The 22,341-nt window shown below is 50.9% G+C and overlaps 1 protein-coding gene across 1 annotated transcript in view; it reads left to right on the top strand.

Annotated features, from left to right (window-relative positions):
- FGF18 (fibroblast growth factor 18) overlaps positions 1 to 22,341 on the top strand; it is a 65,675-nt gene that overhangs the window by 2,066 nt on the left and 41,268 nt on the right. The window contains exon 3 of the mRNA XM_040078373.2: positions 20,334 to 20,514. Within this exon, the coding sequence (XP_039934307.1) occupies positions 20,334 to 20,514 (181 nt within the window). The remainder of the gene's footprint in view (positions 1 to 20,333; positions 20,515 to 22,341) is intronic.

Genomic DNA, 22,341 nt, shown 5'->3' with positions numbered 1-22,341 from the left:
CTATTAGAGCCATACTTGCTCCCTTTTGTGCTGATTTTGCAGCATTTTGGGGGCTGTGAGGTGGGATGGCTGCGCTGGGCTGTGTGGAGGTGTCCTGGCTGCGGCTGGAGGGGCGGCGGAGCTCGCTGGGTGTCACACGCAGAGCGGAGCTCCTTCCACAATTGGTGTGGGGAGCCAAAACATTAGATTAGTCATACTCGAGGGCCTTCAAGTGAGTGTTTACAGTATTAATGGTAGATGAAAAGATGTGAATGCTGTAAGTTTTTATTGCCCATTTTGTTACACTTTCTTTCTGGATTTATTTGCGGGATTATGTGTTTTGAGCCTGAATGGGAGTGAGGGATTATAGGATTTCTTTAATAATGATCAGTTTGGGTAGGAGTTAGCCTTTGGTGAACTGGAGTAAATTAATGCATCACTTAGGTTTAATATTTATTTAGTCTAAAAGAAGTTGTTTAGTTTTGCTTTAAGGGCTCTGTGTTGTATTGGGGAGATTTAAGAGCTCCTGAAGTGGATTATATTCTAAGGCTGCCTTTCGCCCTGCGTTCAAGCTATGATCTGCAGTTTGTCCTGTGTGCTGGTCTTAGAATTACTCTGCTCTGCTGCTGCCTGGTACCCGTGGCTCTGTGTTAGAGGTAGAAATCCCTCCAGCATGTGTGGGGCTGGAGGGATTCTGGGACAAGACACCATGGTCTGGGTGTGCTGTGGGTTCTGGTGGCTCCTCACATATGAAGGCTGTGGTGCATTGACGTGTGAGCTGCTGCAGTTCTGTGGTGGGGACTCAGCTCTGGCCTGAAGTTTTCTCACAGACCCCAAGGCCACCCTGCAGCTGCCCGTGGATGATGGGGCAGGTGCAGCATCTCCTGTGGGCAGGTTGTGGCAGCACTGGGAGGTGTTCCCCAGCCCTGGCCACAGGGAGGTAGGAGGGTTGGAAGTTTCCAGGAACAGGATTTAGACCTGTGGATGAGTCGGACTCCTCCAGGGCTTTGTCACCATGTGACATTTCTACCAAGGAGCACACAGGTTGTGTCCCACACAAGGGGCTAACACAAGGTGGGGCAGAGGGAGCGCTGCTGGAGCATGGCTGCAGCACGGCCCTGGGAGCGGCCCTGGACCTCACAGGGCTGCCTGGAGGACAGGTCATTCACCAATCCCTTCCCCTGCGACAGCAATGCCCCATCTCGTTTTCTTCTCTTGCCTCTTAGGAAGTCGCTCTGATGCTTGGGGCTCCTGCAGTTCCAAAGCAGGGACGCTGGATACCCTCACAGGCCCTGGAGACATTCATTTATTTACGCTGGTTGTTCTTAGGGATGCCCTTTTGTTACTGAATTTAGGGATGCCCTGATGGTTACTGAACTCTCCCTCTATCACATCTTTAGCATTCTTCAGTTTATTCTATCTTTTCACACTTGCAGGAGCAATTTCTCTTCCATGTGCTTTTTCGTTCTGTATGTCCCAGATTAGACATTTTGGGTTTGGTTTTGGAGTCAATCTCTGCTCCTCAAGCAGGTGAGAAACCCCAGAAGCACCTTGTGGGGGTTGGAGGGGATTGCCCCATGCTGTGCTAGCTCTGGCAGCACCAGTGACCCTGAAGATAACAAGTTTGGGGACATGGGGCCTTAGGTGGACCCCTTTGCCAGGGCAGGTGGGGGCTGGAGGCAGCTTCAGTGTAAGTTGAGCAGTAGGATCTGAGGTTCTGAGTGCCGTCCTGGTTTTCAAGAGCTTCCAGCTCTTCTTTCTGTGAGCCACCTCGAGTGCATGGCCAGGCTGAGCACGGGGCAATGCCAGCCTGTGCTGCCCTGGCTGTGCTGCAGAGCACAGCGTGGTCCTGCCTCAGCCTCTTCCCTGCCTGATAAACCTCGCCATGTTCTCCTACACGGAGTGCATCTGTCTTAGATTATGAAGAGGTCCCTGATAGGGCCAAATCCTTTGCTTTTATGGCTCTTGTAGGTTAAGATCCAGCTTTGGAATCTGATCCAGAAGCAAACAGGAGGTCAGAAGAACGCACAAGGAGCACTGGGCTATTTTCACATCTGCTGGTGTTGTGTAAGAGGAAGGCTGCTGTGCGCCATGCCAATAGCAACTTATGTTTCTCTTAAGCTCCTGTGCAGCGACAGACAGTTATTGTTTGGGGCTTTGTAAAGTGAGACACGGAGAAGTGTTGCTTCCACACGTTCAGCGAGCCAGATCCTGCGGTCTGGCGAAGCCACGCGCAGCACATGTCAGAGGCGTGAGCCTGCCGAGCGGCTCCCTTCCCTCTCCCTCCTGCTGCTCCATGGCCGCCCTCCCTGGGACGAGCAGGATGGGTGGCGAGGGCCCCCAATGGCTCTGGGGATTCACTGTGGAGAAGCCAAAGGAGGTCGCAGCCTGCCCAGCTTGCCTTGCCTGGCCATTCTTTTTGCAGATGTGCAGCAGTTGTGGAGCCACAGCTCCCTGCATGCCCTGCCCTTGCCCTCCCAGTGGCAGCACCAAAGGCAGGGTGCTGGACTGCATGTTGCCAACAAGATTATTCTCATGTCTATCCTCCCTGCAGATGGGCATCCACCTGCCTTTGTCCTCTTTGGGTGGCACAATGTCTGTCTTGAGGCGATGCCAAGGCTGCATGTGCTGCCAGGGATGGAGCTTTGGGCGTCCCCAGACTGCTCCCGAAGCGCTGTGGGATGGGGCATGTGGTGCCTCCATGGGCTGCTCCCTCCTCGTGGTCAAGCCCTGTGTGCCAAGGCTCAGCGAGGCCCAGAGCCCCCCAGGCTGGGTGATCCCGTGCCTGCCCTCTCTGTTTAGCCTGGATTGGGAACACCACGTCCTCGGCGCAGCATCACTGTGCCAGCACCTGCCTCCTGCTCCACGAGGGTGGAGAAGTCATGCTGAGAAGGACAGAACATGGCAAATGTGGTCTGTGAAAGGCCAAGCAGCTCTCTGTTGATTTTTTGGATTGCACCTGCCTTGATTACAAGGCAGTGAGAAGACCAGAGAAACCGCGTGAGCAAAGCCTGAGTTAACGAGCAGAGGGGCTCGGCAAAGTTGGAAGTGCACGGCCCCATCACGGCCTGGAGTTGATGGGATGGTCCCTGGCTCTGGCTCTGTGCTGTGCTGGATTCATGGTGGTAGATGCAGTTCCTGATGGTGTGGCTCTGCTGGCCTGCAGCCTGCAGGGGCAGGGTCCTGTTGCCCATGAAATTGTTCCAGTTTCAAATGCCCTTGCTCTCCAGGAAACAGCCATGTGGCTTGCCACAAGGGATTTTTATTCCCTGCTGCTGACTCATTGCACCAGTCTGTGAAGTGTTGTGTCCTGAAGCTCCCTGTTATCCTCTCCTGAACTGTGGAGAGCTTGTGCTTGCGGAGGAAGAGGAGGCACGTTGGAGCAGTTGCCTGGGCTGGAGCAGGGAAGCCGAGTGGCAGTGGGCTGATGCGTGCTGGGGTTATCCCGTGGAAGAGGCAAGACTCAGCTTAGCTCACGGGAGTGTAGGTGTGGGTCTTGCTCCTACACATGTGGGGATGTGCAGCCTGTGCCCCACCAGCAGCTCTCGGCTGCCTGCCCTGGGCACACCCTGCCTTGATTCTCACTGAGGGTCCCCAACCCTTCAGAGTGCTGCGGCAGCTTCTCTGCCACAAAGACCCCTCAAAGACATTTAGCAGGAAGATTTGCAAGGCTGTTCCCAGATTCTCACCCCAATAAGGCTGACACAAACGTGAGCTGATTCAGCGTTTGGGGGCTTGGCTTCCTGGGTGTGCTGTGGCACTGGGCAGCAGAGCAGAGCTGCTCGGGGGCATCTCTCTGTCTCCCTGTGTGAGTGCAGTTTGCTTTTTCAACGCTCCAGAGATGTATGAGGTGCTTCAGAAGAACAGAGATGGACATGGGTGTTTTTGAGAAGAGTGCCTAGAAGGACACCATGAGGTTCAGATTTTAATTGGATGCAGCGTGGTGGTTGTATTGTATTTTAGTTTTGCATTCCTTATTTTACCTGATAAGTGCAAGACTGGATGGAGGTGAAGGGTAGAGGATGTGAAGTACTGCGGGGTTCTGAGAGATGCTGGGCTTGGAGCGGAGTGGGATTCACAGGAGGAATTCCTGCTTAAACTCTGAATTAGTTTTTGCTTATAGAGCAGCCTGGCTGTAGTGTACCAAGGTGGGAGAGAAAGGGTGGCACTGCCTGAGCTCTGCGGGTGTGGCTGGGATGTGGGATGCAGCTGGTGTGGGAGTGACTGCTGGGGGTTTCAGGAGGCTCAGGGAGGATGAGCAGCACTGGGGAGCTCAGGCAGCCACACTGAATATTTGATTTTCTGTAAGCTGATAGCACCGAGCTGGTCAGCAGGGCCAGTGGGTATCTCCCTGTGCTGCAGCAGGCTGAGCTCAAGAGAGAGACTCCCCTGGGACTGAAAATCATTATTTTTGATCTATAAAGCTACTTCCCGGATCCTTGGGAGTATTTTTATGTATCTGTTCATTTCCTTAGGACTCTGTTTTGCTTTCTCGTCTTCTCTCTTGAAGAGCTGCTTTTGCTTTGTTTTTCCACACATTTCCCACAGATAAGTGCAGGTGAAAAATGTGTTTGTGGAACGTGATTTTAAAACAGAAAAGAGAAATAGCTGCTGTTGGTGCCTGGACAGGGATGGGGATACCTGCCTGGGGTATGTGAGCTGCTCTGGCCCTGGGAAGCCTGGGGTGGGTTGTGCTGGGGGATTTGGGAGCCCTGGGCCCAGGGAGGCATCTAAATGCCCTCCTGCCTGTGAGATGCTCTGCTGCAGGGCATGGCCTTCCCGTGCTCTGATGCTAAGACCAGGGAGCTTCCACCTGATTATTTGTGGCCTGGCAGGTCCAGACACGATTGTTTTTCTTTCCTTCCCTGGGTTTTCATGTTTTGATCACCTGCTGTGCCATAACAGCAGGTACAAGCAGAAATTATGCAGAGCTGTGCAATGTGCTGCCTACCTGACGTGTCGCCTCTGTGTCCTGGAACCTCTTCAGAAGTCCATGGAGGATTAGGCATCCAGCGAGGCAGCTGGAAGGAAAGTAAGAAAAAAAACCCGCAAAATATAAAAGACTGTCTGGCTCTCCCAAAGTATTTCCCTATTGCCATTCAGCCTCATCATAGCATGAAGAGAAAGAAAGGGGAACAGAGAGGAGGGAGAAGGCTTAGCCTGTCATGGTCTGTGTGTTTCCCTTTGTGCTACCTCCTCACAGCCCCGGGGGCTGCGGTGGGTGACAGCCAACATGCCAGTCTTCCCCCTGCAGGGGCTGAGCTCTGGGTCTGTGCCCCTGGTGCTTCCAGGTGGGGCTGGTTCCCTGGGCAGTGCTTCCTCAGCCCCCTGCCTGCTCTGCCCACACAAACAGCTGTGTTTCAGGCTGAAGCACATCCTCCCCTTTGCCAGGCTCTGCTCGCACCCTGCTCACTGTGTTTGCTTTGTCTTGGAGTTCCTGGCTTGGTTCTGCTGCAGCTGGGAGAACCAGAACGCCTTTAACCTCTGGAGCTCGGGGTGCAGAACAATGCTCTGCTGATCTCCTGCACGAGGCTCCTGCCTGGGCTGGTGCCGCTCTGGCTGCAGGGCTGGAACTGGGCTGGTACTGCCGCATTTGCTGCTGATGCTGCCAGATGTGAACATTGCTTTGGAGACTGTGGGAGGAGAGGGGAAGACCTGAGGCTGTGGCATTGGGGTAAAAGGCCTCAAGTTGTGCCAGGGAAGGTTTAGATGGGATATTAGGAGAAATTTCTTCAACAAAAGTGTTGTCAAGCACTGGAAGAATGGACTCGCCATCCCTGAAAGTGTTCAAAAGATTTGAGGATATGGCACTCAGGCACAGGGTTTAGCCATGCACCTGGCAGTGCTGGGTTAACAGGTGGATCGGTGATCTTAGGGGATTTTTCCAACCCAAATGATTCTGTGATAAGAAGCGGGCAGTGGGGAATGGCCTGGCACATCTTGCTCGCTGTTGTGTGGCTGGTGGTGACAGGAGATGGGGTAGAGTCCTGCCCGTGGGCTCACCCATGTGGAGATGGGAGCGGGGGCAGGCTGGGGGTACTGGCACTTGCCCCAGGCAGAGCCAGAGCCCCCATGGTGGCCAGCTGAGGGGCTGGATCTAGAAATAGTGAGGGGCTGGCACTGAGGAGAAGCAGGGTGGCGAGGGGCCCAGTGATTCCTCTGCTCATCTTTTTAAATCCAAATGGATGGATGCTAAACCTTGGTGAAGGTCTCAGAGAAGTGCATATTGTGTGGATACAAATGTTAGGATGCAGCAATTAATAATGGATTGCTCTTCCTACAAGGTATTCCCAGCACTCCTTAGTCCTCCCAGTTCCTTTTTCTCCGGCTACATATTTTAGATCCCTTTTCTCCTGCTGGAATCCTATCTTTGGCATTGTTTTGAAGGACAGCTTGTTAAAAAGCTTTTGTATCTTTTGGAATACCCTGAGCTGCTCTTGCACAGAGATCCAGAATTAACAGAAGAATGCAGGGAACAGTGGTGAGCCCAGTCAGTGACTGTAGTGTGTGTGCTGGGTGTCTGTGGGCATGGTTGCTGGGATGGGAAGCCCTTGGAAGTATAAATTAGAAAGTGACATGAAGGATATTTTTGATAGAAGGGCATTTTGCAACTTCTCTGATGCTCTTTATCCATTTGAGGAGAAGGGTTATCTGGAGAGCTGGCAGTGCTGTGACCGCAGGGACCAGGGTCACTTCCTTCCTGTCGCACCCCGGGTGATCTCCTCACAGTGCGGCGGCATCGCTGCTCCCGTGGGAGGGCCGGGTACAATCCTGGTCAGAGAATTGTGTCAGCTTTCCCAAACTGAACTCAAACCGTAGCTGGAATTCGACTAGGTTGTAGGAATGTAGGAATGAACGGTGAGTGGGACATGTGCTCCATTTCCAGCCGTGTTCTGCAGCTCTAACATCAAGCCGCTTTTGACCCCCTGACTCTCCCAGGCCGGAAGGTTCCGATCCCACGTGAGCAGCCTCAGCCCCTGGGTGGGAGGCTGCACCGTAGCACCGCACAGGGCAGTGCAGCATCGATTAGCTGTACAATGAATTATGATGTATGTCGTGCAGGTTTCTGACCCTGTGGTCACGACCTTGCGGTGATTGGGGAGAGTCCCGGCCAGCTGAGATCAGAGGAGCCAGCAGCCCGCAGCAATCGATAGGGAAGCAGCAGCTCTGCTGCAGGGACAGCGCTGTGTGCTGCCTGCACGTGGCACCTTTGTCCCGGGAGCAGGCAGTGCTGCCAGCTTCCCCTGGACTAAACCTGGAACTCCGTGTTGGGAGCTGGGCTGTGCCAGCCTGACCCCAGGCTGTGGGGGCGAGAGGGACTCTGTGTGGGGGTTCTCAAAGCTGGAACATCCCAGGCTGGGAGGGAGGAGTGAAGGCAGCTCAGGCCAGCACGGAGAGCCCTGCTCATCACAGAACCAGAATGATATGGCTTGGGAGGGACCTTAAAGCCCAACTCGTTCCACCCCTGCCGTGGGCAGGGACACCTTCCACCAGCCCAGGGTGCTCCAAGCCCCAGTGTCCAGCCTGGCCTTGGACACTGCCAGAGATGGAGCATCCCCGAGGCTGCCGGAGCTCCAGGAGCGTTTGGACAGCGCTCCCAGGGATGGACAGGGTGGGATTGTTGGGGGGTCTGGGCAGGGCCAGGAGCTGGACTGGGTGATCCCAATGAGTATCTTCCAATTCAGAATACTCTGTGATTCTCTGGGCAATCTGTGCCTGTGCCTGACCACCTCTGAGGAAAGAATTTCTTCCTAACATCTAATCTAAATATCTCTTCTTTTACTTTAAACCCATTCCCCCTTGTCCTATAATAAATGGGAGCAGTGTGCCAGCAAGGCAGAGGGCTTGCTTTGTGCTCTTTATGTTGAAAGAGTAGATAATAGGAATATAATTGCTGATTAAATGTAGCAAACAAGAAAATGGAATTTATTTGCTCAGCTTTCATTTCTGGGAGACTGATTTCCCCAGTGTGTACCATCACCATGTGTGCCAAGACACTGAGCACCACCAAGGTTCAGTTGTGGGGTTTCACTTGCAAAGGGAATTTGTGCAAAGGCTGAGTTGGCAGAGCTGCCCTGTGCTGGGTGGTGGCCTGGGAGGTGGCACCTGTGGGCATCCCCGGATCAGGCAGGGACCTGGGGATGTGTGGATAAGGCAGGGCACCTTACATCACCCCATTGCTGTGGGTGTGGCTGCTGGTGGCTCAAAGGAAGGGCTCTTGGGGGACCCCCAGCTTCATGCCACGAGGTCTCATGTCTGTGTCTGCCCATGTCTGGCCTGAATTTCTCCCCAGCAGCATTTTCCCACTGCTAATGACTGGTGATGGATGGGGTTCTCCCTGGTACCCCTGAGCTGTGCAGGGATGCAGCAGCTCAAACCTCAGTGATTTTAACACTGCTTTATTTTTTCCCCTATTTAAAACATTTCAAAAAGAGATGTATTTTGCAAAACTGTTGAGAATTGTTCCCTGAAATCTGCAATCTAAATCAATTAATACCAAATGAGACTTGTCCCTAATTCAACAAAGCAGAAAGATAAGAAATCCTATTTGCCCAGCCTTTGCAGTGTAAATATTTCCAGGCAGAACCGTGGCTAATAGAGATCAGAACAAATCTTCTATTAGAAAACAAACCCTGCTTTTCTTTTCTGGCCCTCGGCTCATGTTTGTTATATGGGATCCTGAAGGCAGATTGACAGTTTGGTTTGGATTAAAGTCAACACATGGTTAATGCCATATTTTTGATAAGGCTCAGTGGTAATCTGATTTCTTTTTTTCAGGCTGTCTTTAGTACATAAGCAGCAGAATTGTCCATTCCTGGGAATATTTCTGCAGTGAAGCTATTGAGGAATTTATTTCTGGAGGGAAGATGAAATTACTTGTTTTAAAAACTCTTAATATCTCAAGTAAAGTTGAAATCCATTAACTGCAAGCTGTAAGCTTGAATTAAGCTGGGGAAACTTCAAGCTATTTTATTAACTTGTCTAGAGAGTGTTCTCTTTAAATACCTTTGGAAAGGCAGAGAGGAGGAGATTGGCTCATGCAGGGGGAGCAGAGCAGGTCCCTGTGCTTTACCACCCAGTTCCAACCAGCAGAAGTGAAAACTGCCAGCATTTGCACCTGTATGTGCCTGTGAGCTCAGGCTTCTTCACAGGAATAAGGCATTGCTACTGGCTGCTGGTTCCCTCCTTGCTGTGTCCCAAAAATAGGCTTTGGGTGCCTTTGGCCCCTTGGGTACAAAGGTATGGTAGAGATTTATTCTGTGTATTTGTATGGTATAGATTTATTCTGTTTATAAATAAGCCTCACTCTCCAAAGTAGGCATCCTATTTCCTAGAAAGAAAGTGGGAAAAAAGGTAGAAAATCTGGGAATGGGGAGGACCAAAGGCAGCGCTGCTCGCTGCATTTGAACTCTGTGCCTGAGCAGCTCTGTGTCTGTCCTCGCTGGAGGATCCAGAGAGCTGTTGTGGCTCATTCTGTGGCCACCTCCATGTCTGATGCCAGTGTGGAAACTTCCAGGTGGAGATATTTTATCAGGGTGAAATGGATCCCAGAGTTGTCTTTGGTGCTTGAAGGTAACTGGTGCTGGCAGGAGCCATTGGTGATTGTTCAGTGCTAGAACTGGGCACTGGAAAAGCTCTGACTTGATGGTGATGCTGAAAGCAACTGAGATACCTGTACCAGCTGTATATTAACTCCCTTGAAAATGGAATTAATGGAGCTGAATGTTGCTTGCATCTGCGTTCTTTTGAAGCTGCCTCTAGCAGCAGGTTGTGCCCAGCAAGGGGCTCAGGTGAGCTGTGCCCTGAGTGACAGCTCCTGGGACATGTCATGGACTGAGGTCCTTGTCCCTCAGCAAGTGGAATGGGTTCCCTGCATCCCTCTGTGCTGGGTGAGTCAGAGAGCTCTGGCCTCAAATGGAAAATGTGCATTTGCACCATTAGCGTGGCCCCTTCCTTCCCTGGGAGCAGAATGGGTTATTGATTTCTGTGGCCCACTCACCCCCACCTATTCAGAATAATGACCCTTCCACCCCAACTCTAAATCATCCCTGCCTGCCTCGCCCCTAAGCCCTCTAATCTTTTTGGGTTGTTGTTGGTATTTATGCTCCTGGAGGTTTATGATCTGTCGGCACTGGCTGCTGAAATGCTTTATTTATCCATGGGCTGGGCCACACAGAGAGCATCCTTATTCTGGTGTCACGTTCAGGATGCTACAGTTACGGGTTGTGTCAGCACTTCCATGCACAAACCTTGTTATTCAGGCGTTTTGCAAGTCTGTGGAAAGGAAAACCAGGGAGCTGGCGCAGTGAGGGGAGGCTCAGAGGCACACCTGAAAGTCCAACAATCCACTGGCCATTTAGGGATTACTAGATGGGCAACCTCTTTCCTTGAGGAAAATAGCCAAAGTCATCCTACTCCCTTGGTTTGATTTAGTGCAAAGAAAACCCTCTTTTGTGTGCTTGTGTTGGGGTCGGATGGGGAGAGCACAGTGAGACAGGGCACTGGGTGGGATCATCTCTGGATGCTTAGGAAACAAACCTGTGGCTGGTGCAGAACAGAGCTGCTTTCTCCTTCTCCTCGGAACACGTGGGTGTGGAGGGCTCGGGAGCTGCTCCTGGGGTCCAGCCCCTGCCCACAGCCCTGGGAACAGCAGGTGATGGGGTTTATAAGTGTGATTTATGGCCCTGTTAGTGCAGGAGTTTATGGAGTTATAAATTATTTGGTGATTTCTCAATAATAAAGGGACCGTGGTATAAACAGGAGAGATAATAGGGCTTGAGAATGTATTTCAAAGTGCTTTTGGGGAAGGAGAAGTTCCGTGACTGCTGGCAGGTAAGAGCTGATCCTGGATGTGCTGGAGGAAAAGCCTTTACAGACCAACCCAGCCTGGATATTTTTTATTTCTCCTAATGGTGATAGATTTTGTGGGCACTCCATGGGACAGCCTGGAGCAGAGTTCAAAACTTGCAGCAAAAATGCTTGTGGAGCCCTTGGTCAGGGGCTGGGGTCGGCATCGAGGGTAACTTGTGCAAGCAGAATTGATCAGTCCTCAGGCAGGAGCAGGCAGTGGTGAAGCACTGAGGGAGCTGACAAAAAAGAGGGAAAGACAATTTACGAGGTGATGTAGTGGCAGAACAAAAAGGAATGGCTTCACACTGCCAGAGAGTAGGTTTAGATAGGATACTGGGAAGGAATTGCTCCCTGTGAGAAGCTGTGGCAGCCCCTGGATCTCTTGAAATGTCCAAGGCCTGGTTGGACGGGGCTTGGAGCACCCTGGGATGGTAGAAAGTGTCCTGCCCATGGAAGAGTGTTGGAATCAGGAGATCTTTCCAACCCAGGCCATTCTATGATTCATCCTGTGGTTCCTCAGGAAGGGGACTCTGTGGAAGCAGGGTTGTCACAGAGGGAAATCAGGATGCCAAACTGCTGCTCAATCCTTTTGTTAGCAGGTGCAGGCTGCTGTGACTCCTGAGGAGGCCCCTTCCCCTTGGCACTGTTCCCACAGAGGGTCACTGGGTGTTACCTTATCAGAATGAGCAGGAATGGATCTGACTGGAGCTTAGTAAAAGATTTCCAGAGAGGACACTTGACAGAGGAAAGTGACGTGGGATAACTCAGTCAGGTCCCCAGGCATCTCTGCTGAATCAGATTGTAGGGAAGCTGTCCCTCACCTGAGGTCAGTGCTTGGGAGCTGCTGTGGGCACACTTGTTGGCCAAGTCTCTGTTTTCTTTGCAAATGCAATGTGACAAGGTATTCTGTGAGTCCTGCCCTGACCTGGTGTGCGCTGCTCGGCAGTTGCCGTGTTTTACCCTAGAGGGAGTTGCTTTTCTGCAGTGGGAGCAGGGATCTGTGTTCCTTGGAGGATGCCAGGGGACCAGAAGAAAGGAGCTCCCAGGATAAGCACTGGATCACTGCTGAGGTGCTGCCCCTGCAAGTGTTTACTATCTTATGGGGAGGCTGGTCTTTGATGATCTTCCATCTCCTCCTAATGGCAGGGTTTTCCTGAGATTCCCTCAGGTGTTTTGTATCTTGTGCCTTTGCTCCTGTTTTTGTGAAGGTCTCGACTGGGCTGGTATCACGCAGAAGAGCAGAGATGTCACCTTGAACCTGGAGACCTGTGCTTCAAACTGACATTTTAAGTCCTTGTGATGAATAACTCTGCCTTTTCCCAGGGTTTAGGAAATGCCTGGCCAATTTCAGGGTAGTGGGCTCAGGGTTTCCACTCTGCTCTGCTGCTGTGGCCAAACAGGTTTGCAGCAGGAGCATCTGCCCTGGGGAGAGGGGAGAAAAGGTCAGGAGTGCTTTGAACCTGGCAGGTTTCTCAGCAGCTGGACTCAGGTCTCACTTGAAGAGGTGAACAAATTTCTGGTAAAGTATTTTTAGTGGGGTGCTGCAGGTTTTGTCCCAGGAACACCCTGCTGGGAGCTCTGCCCTGGTCTCCACTGCAACCCCACTGCTGTGGTCACCCAGTCTCCTCCAGCCCCAGGTGAGCCGAGTGAGCAGCAGAGAGCCATGGGGACAGCCCCTGTACTTGGCCAGCAGCACCCTGGGCTGGGATAGGCAGCCCCTCAGCCCTGTGCTCACCTGTGCAGAGACACCTGTGCTGGGCAAAGGTTTAATTCCTGCACAGCAGGGCAGGGTTTTTCAGCAGGAGTGTTTTCTCCATCAAGAAAAGCTGTTTTTTTTGTTAAGGTAGAGGATGCAGTTGTAGCCATGCCAAGCTCCCCGGTCCATGGTTTCACAGGGTTTGGTGGGGGCTGTTCTGCAAAGCCTGTTGCAGGTTCCTTTGCAGCAGTACCAATGCTCTGAGGAGGGACAGGGGCATGAAATGACATCTGAGAAATCTGTATGTCCTGGTGTGAGCAGGGAGGAGTGGTGGCAGCAGCACGGAGCCTCTCGGGGATGTGGGTCCAGCATGGCCCATGTGAAGTGTGAAGGACATTGCCAGAGTGTAGGGGCCGTGGATGAACATGGAAACATCCTCTGGAGCAGAGAGTGCACCCTGGAAGGAGCGGTCACATCTGGGTGGCGGCAGGTCCGACCTTCCAGCTCTGCTGGCCCTGGTGAGCCCCGGCGGTGGCTCGGGGAGGGAACACTTGGCCAGGCACAGGGGAAGTCAGCAGGACCACCCAGTTCTGATAAGGGCAATTTAGAAGGGAAGAGGAAGATTGTGAAAGAGGGGCAAAGGAGCACAAAGGGAAGAAAAAACCCACCCCACCAGCGAACAAAACTGAAGATGAAGACTGCTGTTAAACACACTGCCTGCGAGGGAGGTCTCACCATGCCTTTTCTAATCTAGAGCCAGCCAGGATTGTATTAACAGCTCCAACGCAATGGAACAAATTAATCCCTGATGTAATTGAAATCGGTGAGGTCTCACAATAGGTGAGTTTGACCCAGTGGGGTAGAAATAGAACAAGTATTGGAATGAAGGAGTGAAATGAAGTCACACTGTTCAGCCATTGGTATTTCATTCCTAGAAACAAAGGCCGGACAAATGCAGAGAATACATGGCTCTGCTGGGCATGGTTGAAAGCTGCTCAATAACATCAAGCTTTGAAGGGATATTTCTGTGGGGAGAGGAAGTATATAGCAGAGATATAACAAGCATTTAAAAAGGAAAAAAGACAAAGGAAGAAAGAAAAAGCCCTGCTTGCTCCTTGCCCGATGGATAGTGTGGTAAATCAATACCAGCTGTTAACTAATCATCATCATCATCATCATAAAGATATATCACAACCAGAGAAAAATGAGAAAAAAATTTAAGGTCTAAACTATTTCTGGAGATTCAAACTGCCAAGAGCCCCTGGCAAGCTGTGGCATCCCACACCACAGCTGTGGTCTCCCTCAGCTGAGGTGCATGAAGTTGGTTTCCTTTGGTCAACACAGGTAGCAGGTCCTTCTGGGAAAGAGCTGCCTTCAGGTGCTGGGAGGGGGCTCAGTCTTGGCCCCTTCGGTGCTGCAGCACCAGGGCACAGCTCAGGGGCAAGGGGGCTGCTTTGTGCAGGCAGCTGAGCTGCTGCTGCTCATGGTGACATTGTCAATAATGGGACCTGGGGGCTGCTGGCAGTGAGCTGTTCTGAGCTGGTGAGAACAGGCAGGTGCAAGGGGAGATGAGAGGCTGGGGGTGTTGGAGCCCCTCTGGGGGCTGCATTTCAGCACCTCAGCAGCGCTCTGGTGTTGGGCTGTGCCGTGGGCAGTGCCGTCCTGCCTCCAGCTGGGCTTCCAAAAGTCATTCATCAAGGCTGAAACCCTGCTCTTCCGACCAGGATCAACCATTTCCCAGGGTGCAGCGAGTTTAGAATCTCACCATATCACAAATGGTGCATTTTCACAGTTCTGGCTATGGCTCATTCCAACATCAAAAGAAAAAACTTAGTTTACTTGAAGATGGCGTCGTCTTTGTCTAGAAAATGGTCAAATGCTGACTGACGGGCCATAAAACATTTGTTTCCTCAAACTCTCAGGTTCCAGTTTTTTGGCACTCCCTCCTGGTTCCATACCAGGCTCAGTACTGCTGCCATCCCAGGGCCGACAGATGCCTTGCTTTTGCAGCGGTGCATGGCTTGGGCAGTGGTGCATAGCTTGGGCAGCTGGTAGGGTCTCGGGGCTGCTGGAAGTGTGGCTGAGTGATGGCTGCATTTCTCAGAGCCGTGTGTTTCAGAAGGAGCAGAGGTCTGACACTGCCCGGGGAGATTCAGCCTGCCTCTCTGAATGCACAAGGCAGCTCTCTGGAGGAAAGAAGGCTTCGCTTGCAGAGCAGCTTTTGGATCCAAGTGTGTGTCACCTCACAGAGCCGTGTCCCCTTTTCCAAGCCCTGGAAATGTGTTCTCTTTGGGTCTTATTTAACATTTCTCGAATCCAAAGGGACTGGCAGGCTTGACCCTCTCATCACCCCATTTTCTTCTCCTTTTCCAGCTTTCTCACCAAAAAGAGAGACCAAAAAGCATTTCAAGTGAAATACTTTGTAAATACCATTGGCAGAGTTTTTTGTGGAATCTCATATCTGATCTCTTTGAACAACCACTTCCGCAGTGCTCCATGCCCTTTCTCACAGACCATCCCAAAGGGTGCACAGTCACCATCCATGGTGACGTCTCCCAAGGTTTAGAGTGCAGCTTAAATTTTTGGATATTTATTTTTCAAGAAGAAAATATTTTTCCATGGGTATCAGGAAGAAACAAACACCAAAGCAAAGCTCTAAGTTCTGTTATTTGGAAAGGCTCAGCTCCGTTTGTGGAATTCTGGCACTGTTGCACCACGACCTCTCTCCCATTGGATGTACAGAGCTTCACTCCAAAGTGCCTTCTCTGCATATCTGAGCATGGAGCTGCTTTTCCAAACATGCTCCTAGACCCAAAGGAGAGACCACGCCCAAGCTGTGCTCATCCACTCCCATCTGGCTCCGGACTAGGCTCTGTGACTCGAAGGTAACACTATCCTGCTGATGGATTGACTTGGCAATTGAATGGAGGAAAAAGGAGTGCATTGTGTTTCGCTGTGTGCCGAGGGTGGCTGTCATAGGGAGCTAGCAAATCCTGCTGGGATTTGCGTACAGGAATTTTGCCAAAGTCATGGAAGCAAAGTGGTTAGTTACTTGCCATTGAGAGCTTGAGAGATCTTGGATCTGTCTTGGATATCCTCTTGTTGGCCCTATTGAGTTAACTTTCATGTGTTTAGAAGGTCATGGAGAAAATCATTAATATTAGGTTGATTTGATGGCTGAAAGGTAATAAGTATTTCCTTCTTATCAGATGGGGTTTGAGAGGACTTTGAATAGCCTGATTTGTTTATCTTTTGCAATCGGTACAGCCCTTAGAGAGAGGGATTTTGTATTCCTGGTTCAGCTGGGGGAATGACATATGGTTTGCTCTCTTTTGAGTGCTCCGTAGCATAAATAGCAAAACACCAGGAAATTCTGAAGTCGAGCTCCCAGTTAACTTGGCCATGCTGTGGGCCTTGGACATCTCATGCTGTAACGCTCTATGACATGAACAATAACAGATTAACATCCCCTGTTACTGGAAAGCTCAAAATAGAAAATCTGAAGTGCGTGGAGGTTGGTTGGGTGGAAAGCCAAATCCTGTAAACGTGGCTTGGCATGGCCAGGGTTTCATTGACCTTGGCGGGGCTGAGATTGCTCCATTCACAGGAGGCATCTGAGAGTGCAGAGATGGGGCACGAGCCTGTGCAGGGCTGACATCACAGTGCTGCTCTTGGAGGCTTTTGCCATTCCTGAGCTTTTCTTGGATTAACGTACAGTGAAACCTTAGGCTGCATCAGCAAAATGGTCTTTCCTTCACCCTCCGTCTGGGATTTAACAAAGAGGGGAGTCATTCTTTAAGCTGAAGGATCGTTGTAAAGCCATTTAAAATTAAATCCACTCTTATTTGAGAATCATTTGGCAAAAAAGCACATGAAAATCTCCCATTGTGGACTCGCTAGAAGACAGATGTTGTTTCTGGTTCCTTTGGCTGTTGGGAAAGGAGGTAGGACTGAATGCTCCACTTGAATGATTAGGCAAGGACAACAGACAAGGGAGAGCAGCTTCTTTTCAGGAGTGAGGCATTTCTGTTGTTTCTGGGGTTTGAGGTGATGGTTGTTTTTAAAATAAATGCTGTTTATTTCCTTGCATAAACTCTGGATAGCCCACTGTATTTGTAGCTCTATTTGTATTATCACTGAAAGGTGTAGTGACAAATAAATAATAAGTAGATAAATGGATGGAAAAGAGAGAGAGTGAAAATGAAACCAAATTCAATGTTCCGATTTAACAACTGGGATTTTGCAGGTTATAAATTGTTGCCAAAGAGTGAGATGGAGTTATATGAAACCACCATCCTGAGATGCTGAAATCGGCACGCACAGACAGCAGCCCATACCAGTTGGACAGATGCCAGACAGACCATAATACAACCCCAAATCCCTGGAGGAGTCCTGTCTCCTGTGTCCCACAGTGCTGCTCAGGAGCTAGGAAGTGCATGCAGCCCTCCCCTTCAGTGTCCAGTTGCGTGGAGCTCTGGACCCAGGGTCTGTTTTGCTGCCTACATGGAGGTGTGGATGATCAGACTGAAAGGCAAAAAAGGGCTCTCACTTTGTGTAAGACATGTTTATGTACAGTTAAAGTATTTCTATAGTGAAAACAAAAGAGGAAAACTTGCTTTGAGGAACAGGAGTGAAAGCCCTTCAGTTTAAGGGACTTAAAGACATTTCTGCATTCAAGTGTATTTGGGGTGGATGTGGTTTCAGGTGACCTCCCTGACTGAGTGTTGGTGATCAGTTGCCAAAGGAGACATATGTTACTAATTTTTATGAGATTTATAGAAGAGTCTCTCTTATGGTATATATACATGGACTTCCTTATCTCAGAGAGGTTTGCTGCTTGAGGGAGTGCACCCTGTAGGAAAGGGGTTCTGTGAGGGTGGATTTTAGCAATGATCAAACAGGTTTTATCTCATGAAATCAACACTGCATGAAATTTTATTTCTGGGTATTGATACCTCTGCTGCAGGCCAGATGCAGCCCAGGCTGGCATGGTTAATTCCCTTTGGCCACCCTCCAGCGGAGCATCCTGTTTCCACAGGGTGGTTAAGTGTGAGCTTATCTTTAAGCAGGCGGCTAAATCCGGGTGGTTTCACTGCTGCTCTGACCACGGCTTCTGGCCAGGGGACAGCTCAGCTGCAAAGGGAACGTGTAGTGTGTTCCTCCTCCAGGATTTTTGCCCTGGGTCAGAACTGTGCACTCCTAGGGAAGTGGTGGGGGGATACAGACCGGGCTGACTATTTCAGGGTCAGCATCACCTGCTGATTCCTGCATCAGCTACCTCAGGGCTTGGCTGAGTGTGTTGCCAACCAGCTCCTTGGATGAGGGAGGAGGAGATGTCACCCCCTGTGCTGCTGGTGCCCTCCTTACAAAGGGAAGGGATGCTTAATTAGCCATTCTTAGGCAGGACAGAGGTGACAAAGGTGCATAGGTGTGTTGGTGACATGTTGGAGCTGAGCACTGTGCAGGATGCTCCGTGGGTGCACCTGAGCTCCAAAGGCACTGCAGCTACAGGCAGGGGCTTTGGCAGTATGAGTGTTCCAGAGACAATTAGAAGAGAATTAAAACATGCTTTGGAAAACAGCTTGAATTCTGTTGGGAGTTTCCAAAAAAGCAAAGCAACCTGCCCTTCCCCCAACTTGAAATCCCACCTGTTTTGTTTTTTTCCTAGAAAAATGTGAAATTCATTAACATGTGGTGAAAGCAATATAACGATGTCATCTTGATTTAAAATCTGTTTTAAATCTTAAAATGATGGAGCTAGAATTTTAGCTGCAAATAGCCTTGCTTTGTGGGCACATGTCAGCATGACTGGAACATCTCTGCGTTCGGAAGTTTAGCATCCTTTGCAAAAATGGCATTTGAAAAGAAAGAAAGAAAAGGTGCAGCAAGGAGAAAAAGAAATTAATATGATTTCTGTCAAAAGCCAAGTCCTATGTGCTGTGCTCAGGTGTAGCTGAGGAGCCCTGGGCAAGCAGAGCCCAGGTCTGTGCTGGCCAGAGCTCTGTCAGCACCCTGCTGTGGCACCCTGCCATGCCCTCTGGCCAGGGGTGCTCCTCCCCTCACATCCCCAGCGCTGGGTCACAGCTCCTGGCTGCGCTGTTTTCTTAGCGTGGGAAATACCGTGACCCCCATCTGTCACCTCTGACACTGCTGTGAATGTCCCAGCATTGCCTGAGCCTCCCTTGCCCAGCCTGTGCCTGTGCCTTCAGGTCCCTATGGGCTTCTGACAGCAAAATCAGAGCTAAATCACTTTCTCCTCAAAATGTCAAATACCAGAGTCCCAGCTTTTAGTAACACCACCGAAGGCAATCCCGCAGCATCACTGGGTGCCTCATTGCTGTTGTCGCTGTGCTGAGCTTGGGCTTTGGCTCAGGGTGCTTTCTGAAGGTCTGCCGCTCAGCAGCACTGCCTGCCTGAGATTTCCTTCGTGCTGCAGGCCTGGGTGTCCCCATGATAACTGGGAATGCTGCAAAGTTCTATTGAGGTTTTGACTTTCAGGCTTCCCAGTATTTGCCTGTGTGAGATGACGTGCAAGAGGCTGAAGTGGGGCTGCTTGGTGTGTCGTGGTCACTTTCTGAATGTGTTTTAGTCTGAAGTGGATCTGAACAAGGATTTATTGACTTTTTTCATTTTCATTGCCGGTTCCCTCCTCCCACTGATACATCAGAACACTTTTGCTTGCAGGCCATGTTTCTAAGTCATTTATTGTCCTGTAAAGGGAGTCTGACACCAAAATGTTCCCCATCTGTGAGTTTCGAGTGAACAGTGTGGATGTTGTGGTGCAAATGCTTCACAGATCACAGATGGACAGATCATGGAGCAATTTTGGGGCTTTCCTGTTGTTTGGATGTGAAGAGCTTTGGGTGCATGCTGCCCAGTCTCCCCCTTGGGAGGGCATCTTGAGAACATTGGTGTTGTCTGGTCCTCTGACCTTGGGCGAGTCAGGGCGACTCTTTGGAAAGAAAAGTGGGACTCCTGTTTTGATATTTCTTGGAATACTTAAAATAGGAAATGAAATGAAAAGTTTAATATTTTAAGCTGCAGTGAACTAAGGTTAATTCACTCCCTTGGCCAGAACAAACAGATGAGGTGGCTGAGGCTGTCAAGACCCCTGCTGATCACAGCCACTGGTGGAAAAGCTGGTTTTACTCTCACCACTCCTCATGATCTCTCGCCAAGAGAGGTCTCCCATGGCCCTGATGAGGTGAACAGAAACATATCCATGGATGAGCCACCATGAGGTGGCTTCACTGCAGAGCAGAGCTGGCCAAATAGTTAAGCTGAAGAATGTAGAAGTGACACTTGTATTGTAGTGGATTTTATGCCAGTGTGAAGTTCAAGTCCAGTCTGCTAAGGGCAGCACAAAGAGTTTTTCCCTTGACTTCTCCCTGCAGTTAACCCAGAGAATCCGTGCAGCTGCTGAAAGTGATGCACCAAATCTCTGAGAAGGGGTTGGCTGTCCCCACTCTCCAGTTTGTGCCCAGGTAACCTGGTAGAGGCTGTGCATATGCAATGGAGAGCCTAATTTATGGTCAATGTGGCTGACCAGGGTTAAATCAAAGCAGAGATGAGCGGAAGTTTTTATTCCAAAACCCCCAGATTGTAAAACCCAGGTTTGGTTTACTGCAGAGAGGCAGCTCTGGGAGGAATTACGAGTGCCTGACACCAGTGCCAAGTGAAGGGCAGCCAAACCTGAGCCCCGCAGTGCCAGTGCCCTTGGCAGGCTGGTGTGCAGTCCCGCTGCCCCAGAGCCTTGATGTGTTCACGGTTTGTTCTGTTCTCTCTCCCCGCTCTCCATCCGTCTCAGATGTTTGCTGCTGAGGAGAATGTGGATTTTCGGATACACGTGGAGAACCAGACGCGGGCGAGGGACGATGTGAGCAGGAAGCAGCTTCGGCTCTATCAGCTCTACAGCAGGACAAGCGGGAAGCACATCCAAGTGCTTGGCAGGAAGATCAGTGCCAAAGGAGAAGATGGAGATAAATATGGTAAGAATATTTACTGGGATCCCCCAGACTTTAGATCAAAGGCTTTAATCCAGGGTGTTATGCTAAGAACCTCTTGGGAGAAAAATAATAAGACCAATAAAACCCAAAATATAAGGAAAAAAACTCTTTCCACGTTAAGGACATGAGATTTGTTTTGCTGGCGCTGCCTCCCAGCTGCGGGCAGTTCCCACAGTACTGCCATGCCCCAATTTATTAGTATATGGTTGAAGAGAAGAATGTCTTTCTGTCCAAGCCATGAGCTCCCAGTGTGTTTACTGCAATTCATAAATGATACCTAAATTGGTGGCTGGGGAAGTCCTTTCTCCATGAACTCTTGGGCTCGTGTTTGGGTGAGTCCAGTGTTTGAATGAAGCACTCTCACCTTTTCAGGTGGTGGGATATTTGGTTTGAATTGAAAGTAGATTGTGAGAGCTTTGAGAGTGCCACAGAGCTCAAGCTGAATCTCTGAGTGTATGTATCTTGCAGGAAAAACAATACTTACCTGTGCTAGCAGCACATTCACCTATCATTCACCTATTGTGATCTGCACACAAGCAACATGCTGGAAATACTGCTAGAGGCTGGGCTATGAAAAATGCTGTAATTCTGGTTCATTTTGAGATTGTTGCTGCTGAGATACTTTTATTCTCATTGGCTGTTATGAGGAATTTCGGGCTGTTGAGAGCACTGATCCTGTTCATGTCTGGGATGTGCAGCCCCGCACATTCCTGTGCTGCTGCAGAGGTGTGTGTGAGTTAGGTGGCTCAGCCATTCGTGTGCAATTGTCTGGTGCAGCACTGGTGAGATGGAGCTGAGCTACGAGGAGGGCAGGTCAAAACCTGCGAGCTGTTGCTCCCTCGGGAAGCTTCAGGACGGGTGAGGCACATGCTGAGCTCCGAGGGCAGCTGCTGCTGCTGCCGGCGCGGGTGCAGGAGCAGCGTGAGCTGTGCCACGGGAAGCGACAACCAGAGAGCACCTGGCAGGTAGGAAGTGACCGCCCAGGGCACTTTTGTGGGGTCAGCCCCACTCTGAGGAAACCCTGCCCTGAGGTCTCATCAACCTTGTCCGTTGTCATTCCCAAATTTCCAGACATTGCAGGAGTGAGAAGTGCCACATGGCTGCTAATTATTGTGTCATTTTATGGCATTCGTCCTCCTAAGCTCTGATGTGTAAACGAGTCGCTGGGCGCTGCGACCGCCGCCCGCGGACGGCTCCTGCCCGCGGTGGCTGTCAGGTGCCGTGATGGAGTTTTCCTCTCGGTGAAAGAAGGCGGCATTTACAGTGGGTGCAGCAAGGAGGTGTTCCCGGGAGCAGCTGACAAGTGCTAATTTATGTGTCAAAGCCCATCTTGTCCCCTTCATACATATGCAATCGTGTCTGAACAACAAACCCGCGCGTGCGGGAGCATGCTCGTGGCCGAGGGCGGTGCTGCCCTGGAAGCGCCCGAGATTCCCGGCCGGGAGCTCCTGCATCCCTGCCTGCCTCCAAACCCCGCTCCCCCATCCCTGTCTGCCTCCAAACCCCGCTCCCCCATCCCTGCCTGCCTCCAAAGCCTGCTCCTGCATCCCTCCCTGCCTCCAAACCCCGCTCCCCCATCCCTGTCTGCCTCCAAACCCTGCACCCCCATCCCTGCCTGCCTCCAAAGCCTGCTCCTACATCCCTCCCTGCCTCCAAAGCCTGCTCCTGCATCCCTGCCTGCCTCCAAACCCCGCACCCCCATCCCTGCCTGCCTCCAAAGCCTGCTCCCCCATCCCTGTCTGCCTCCAAAGCCTGCTCTCCCATCCCTGCCTGCCTCCAAAGCCCGCTCCCCCATCCCTGCCTGCCTCC

The sequence above is a fragment of the Hirundo rustica genome, chromosome 14, assembly GCF_015227805.2.
Source record: "Hirundo rustica isolate bHirRus1 chromosome 14, bHirRus1.pri.v3, whole genome shotgun sequence".
NCBI classification, from domain to species: Eukaryota; Metazoa; Chordata; class Aves; order Passeriformes; family Hirundinidae; genus Hirundo; species Hirundo rustica.
Note: the sequence above shows the minus strand (reverse complement) of the source record. Positions and strands in the feature narration are given on the sequence as shown.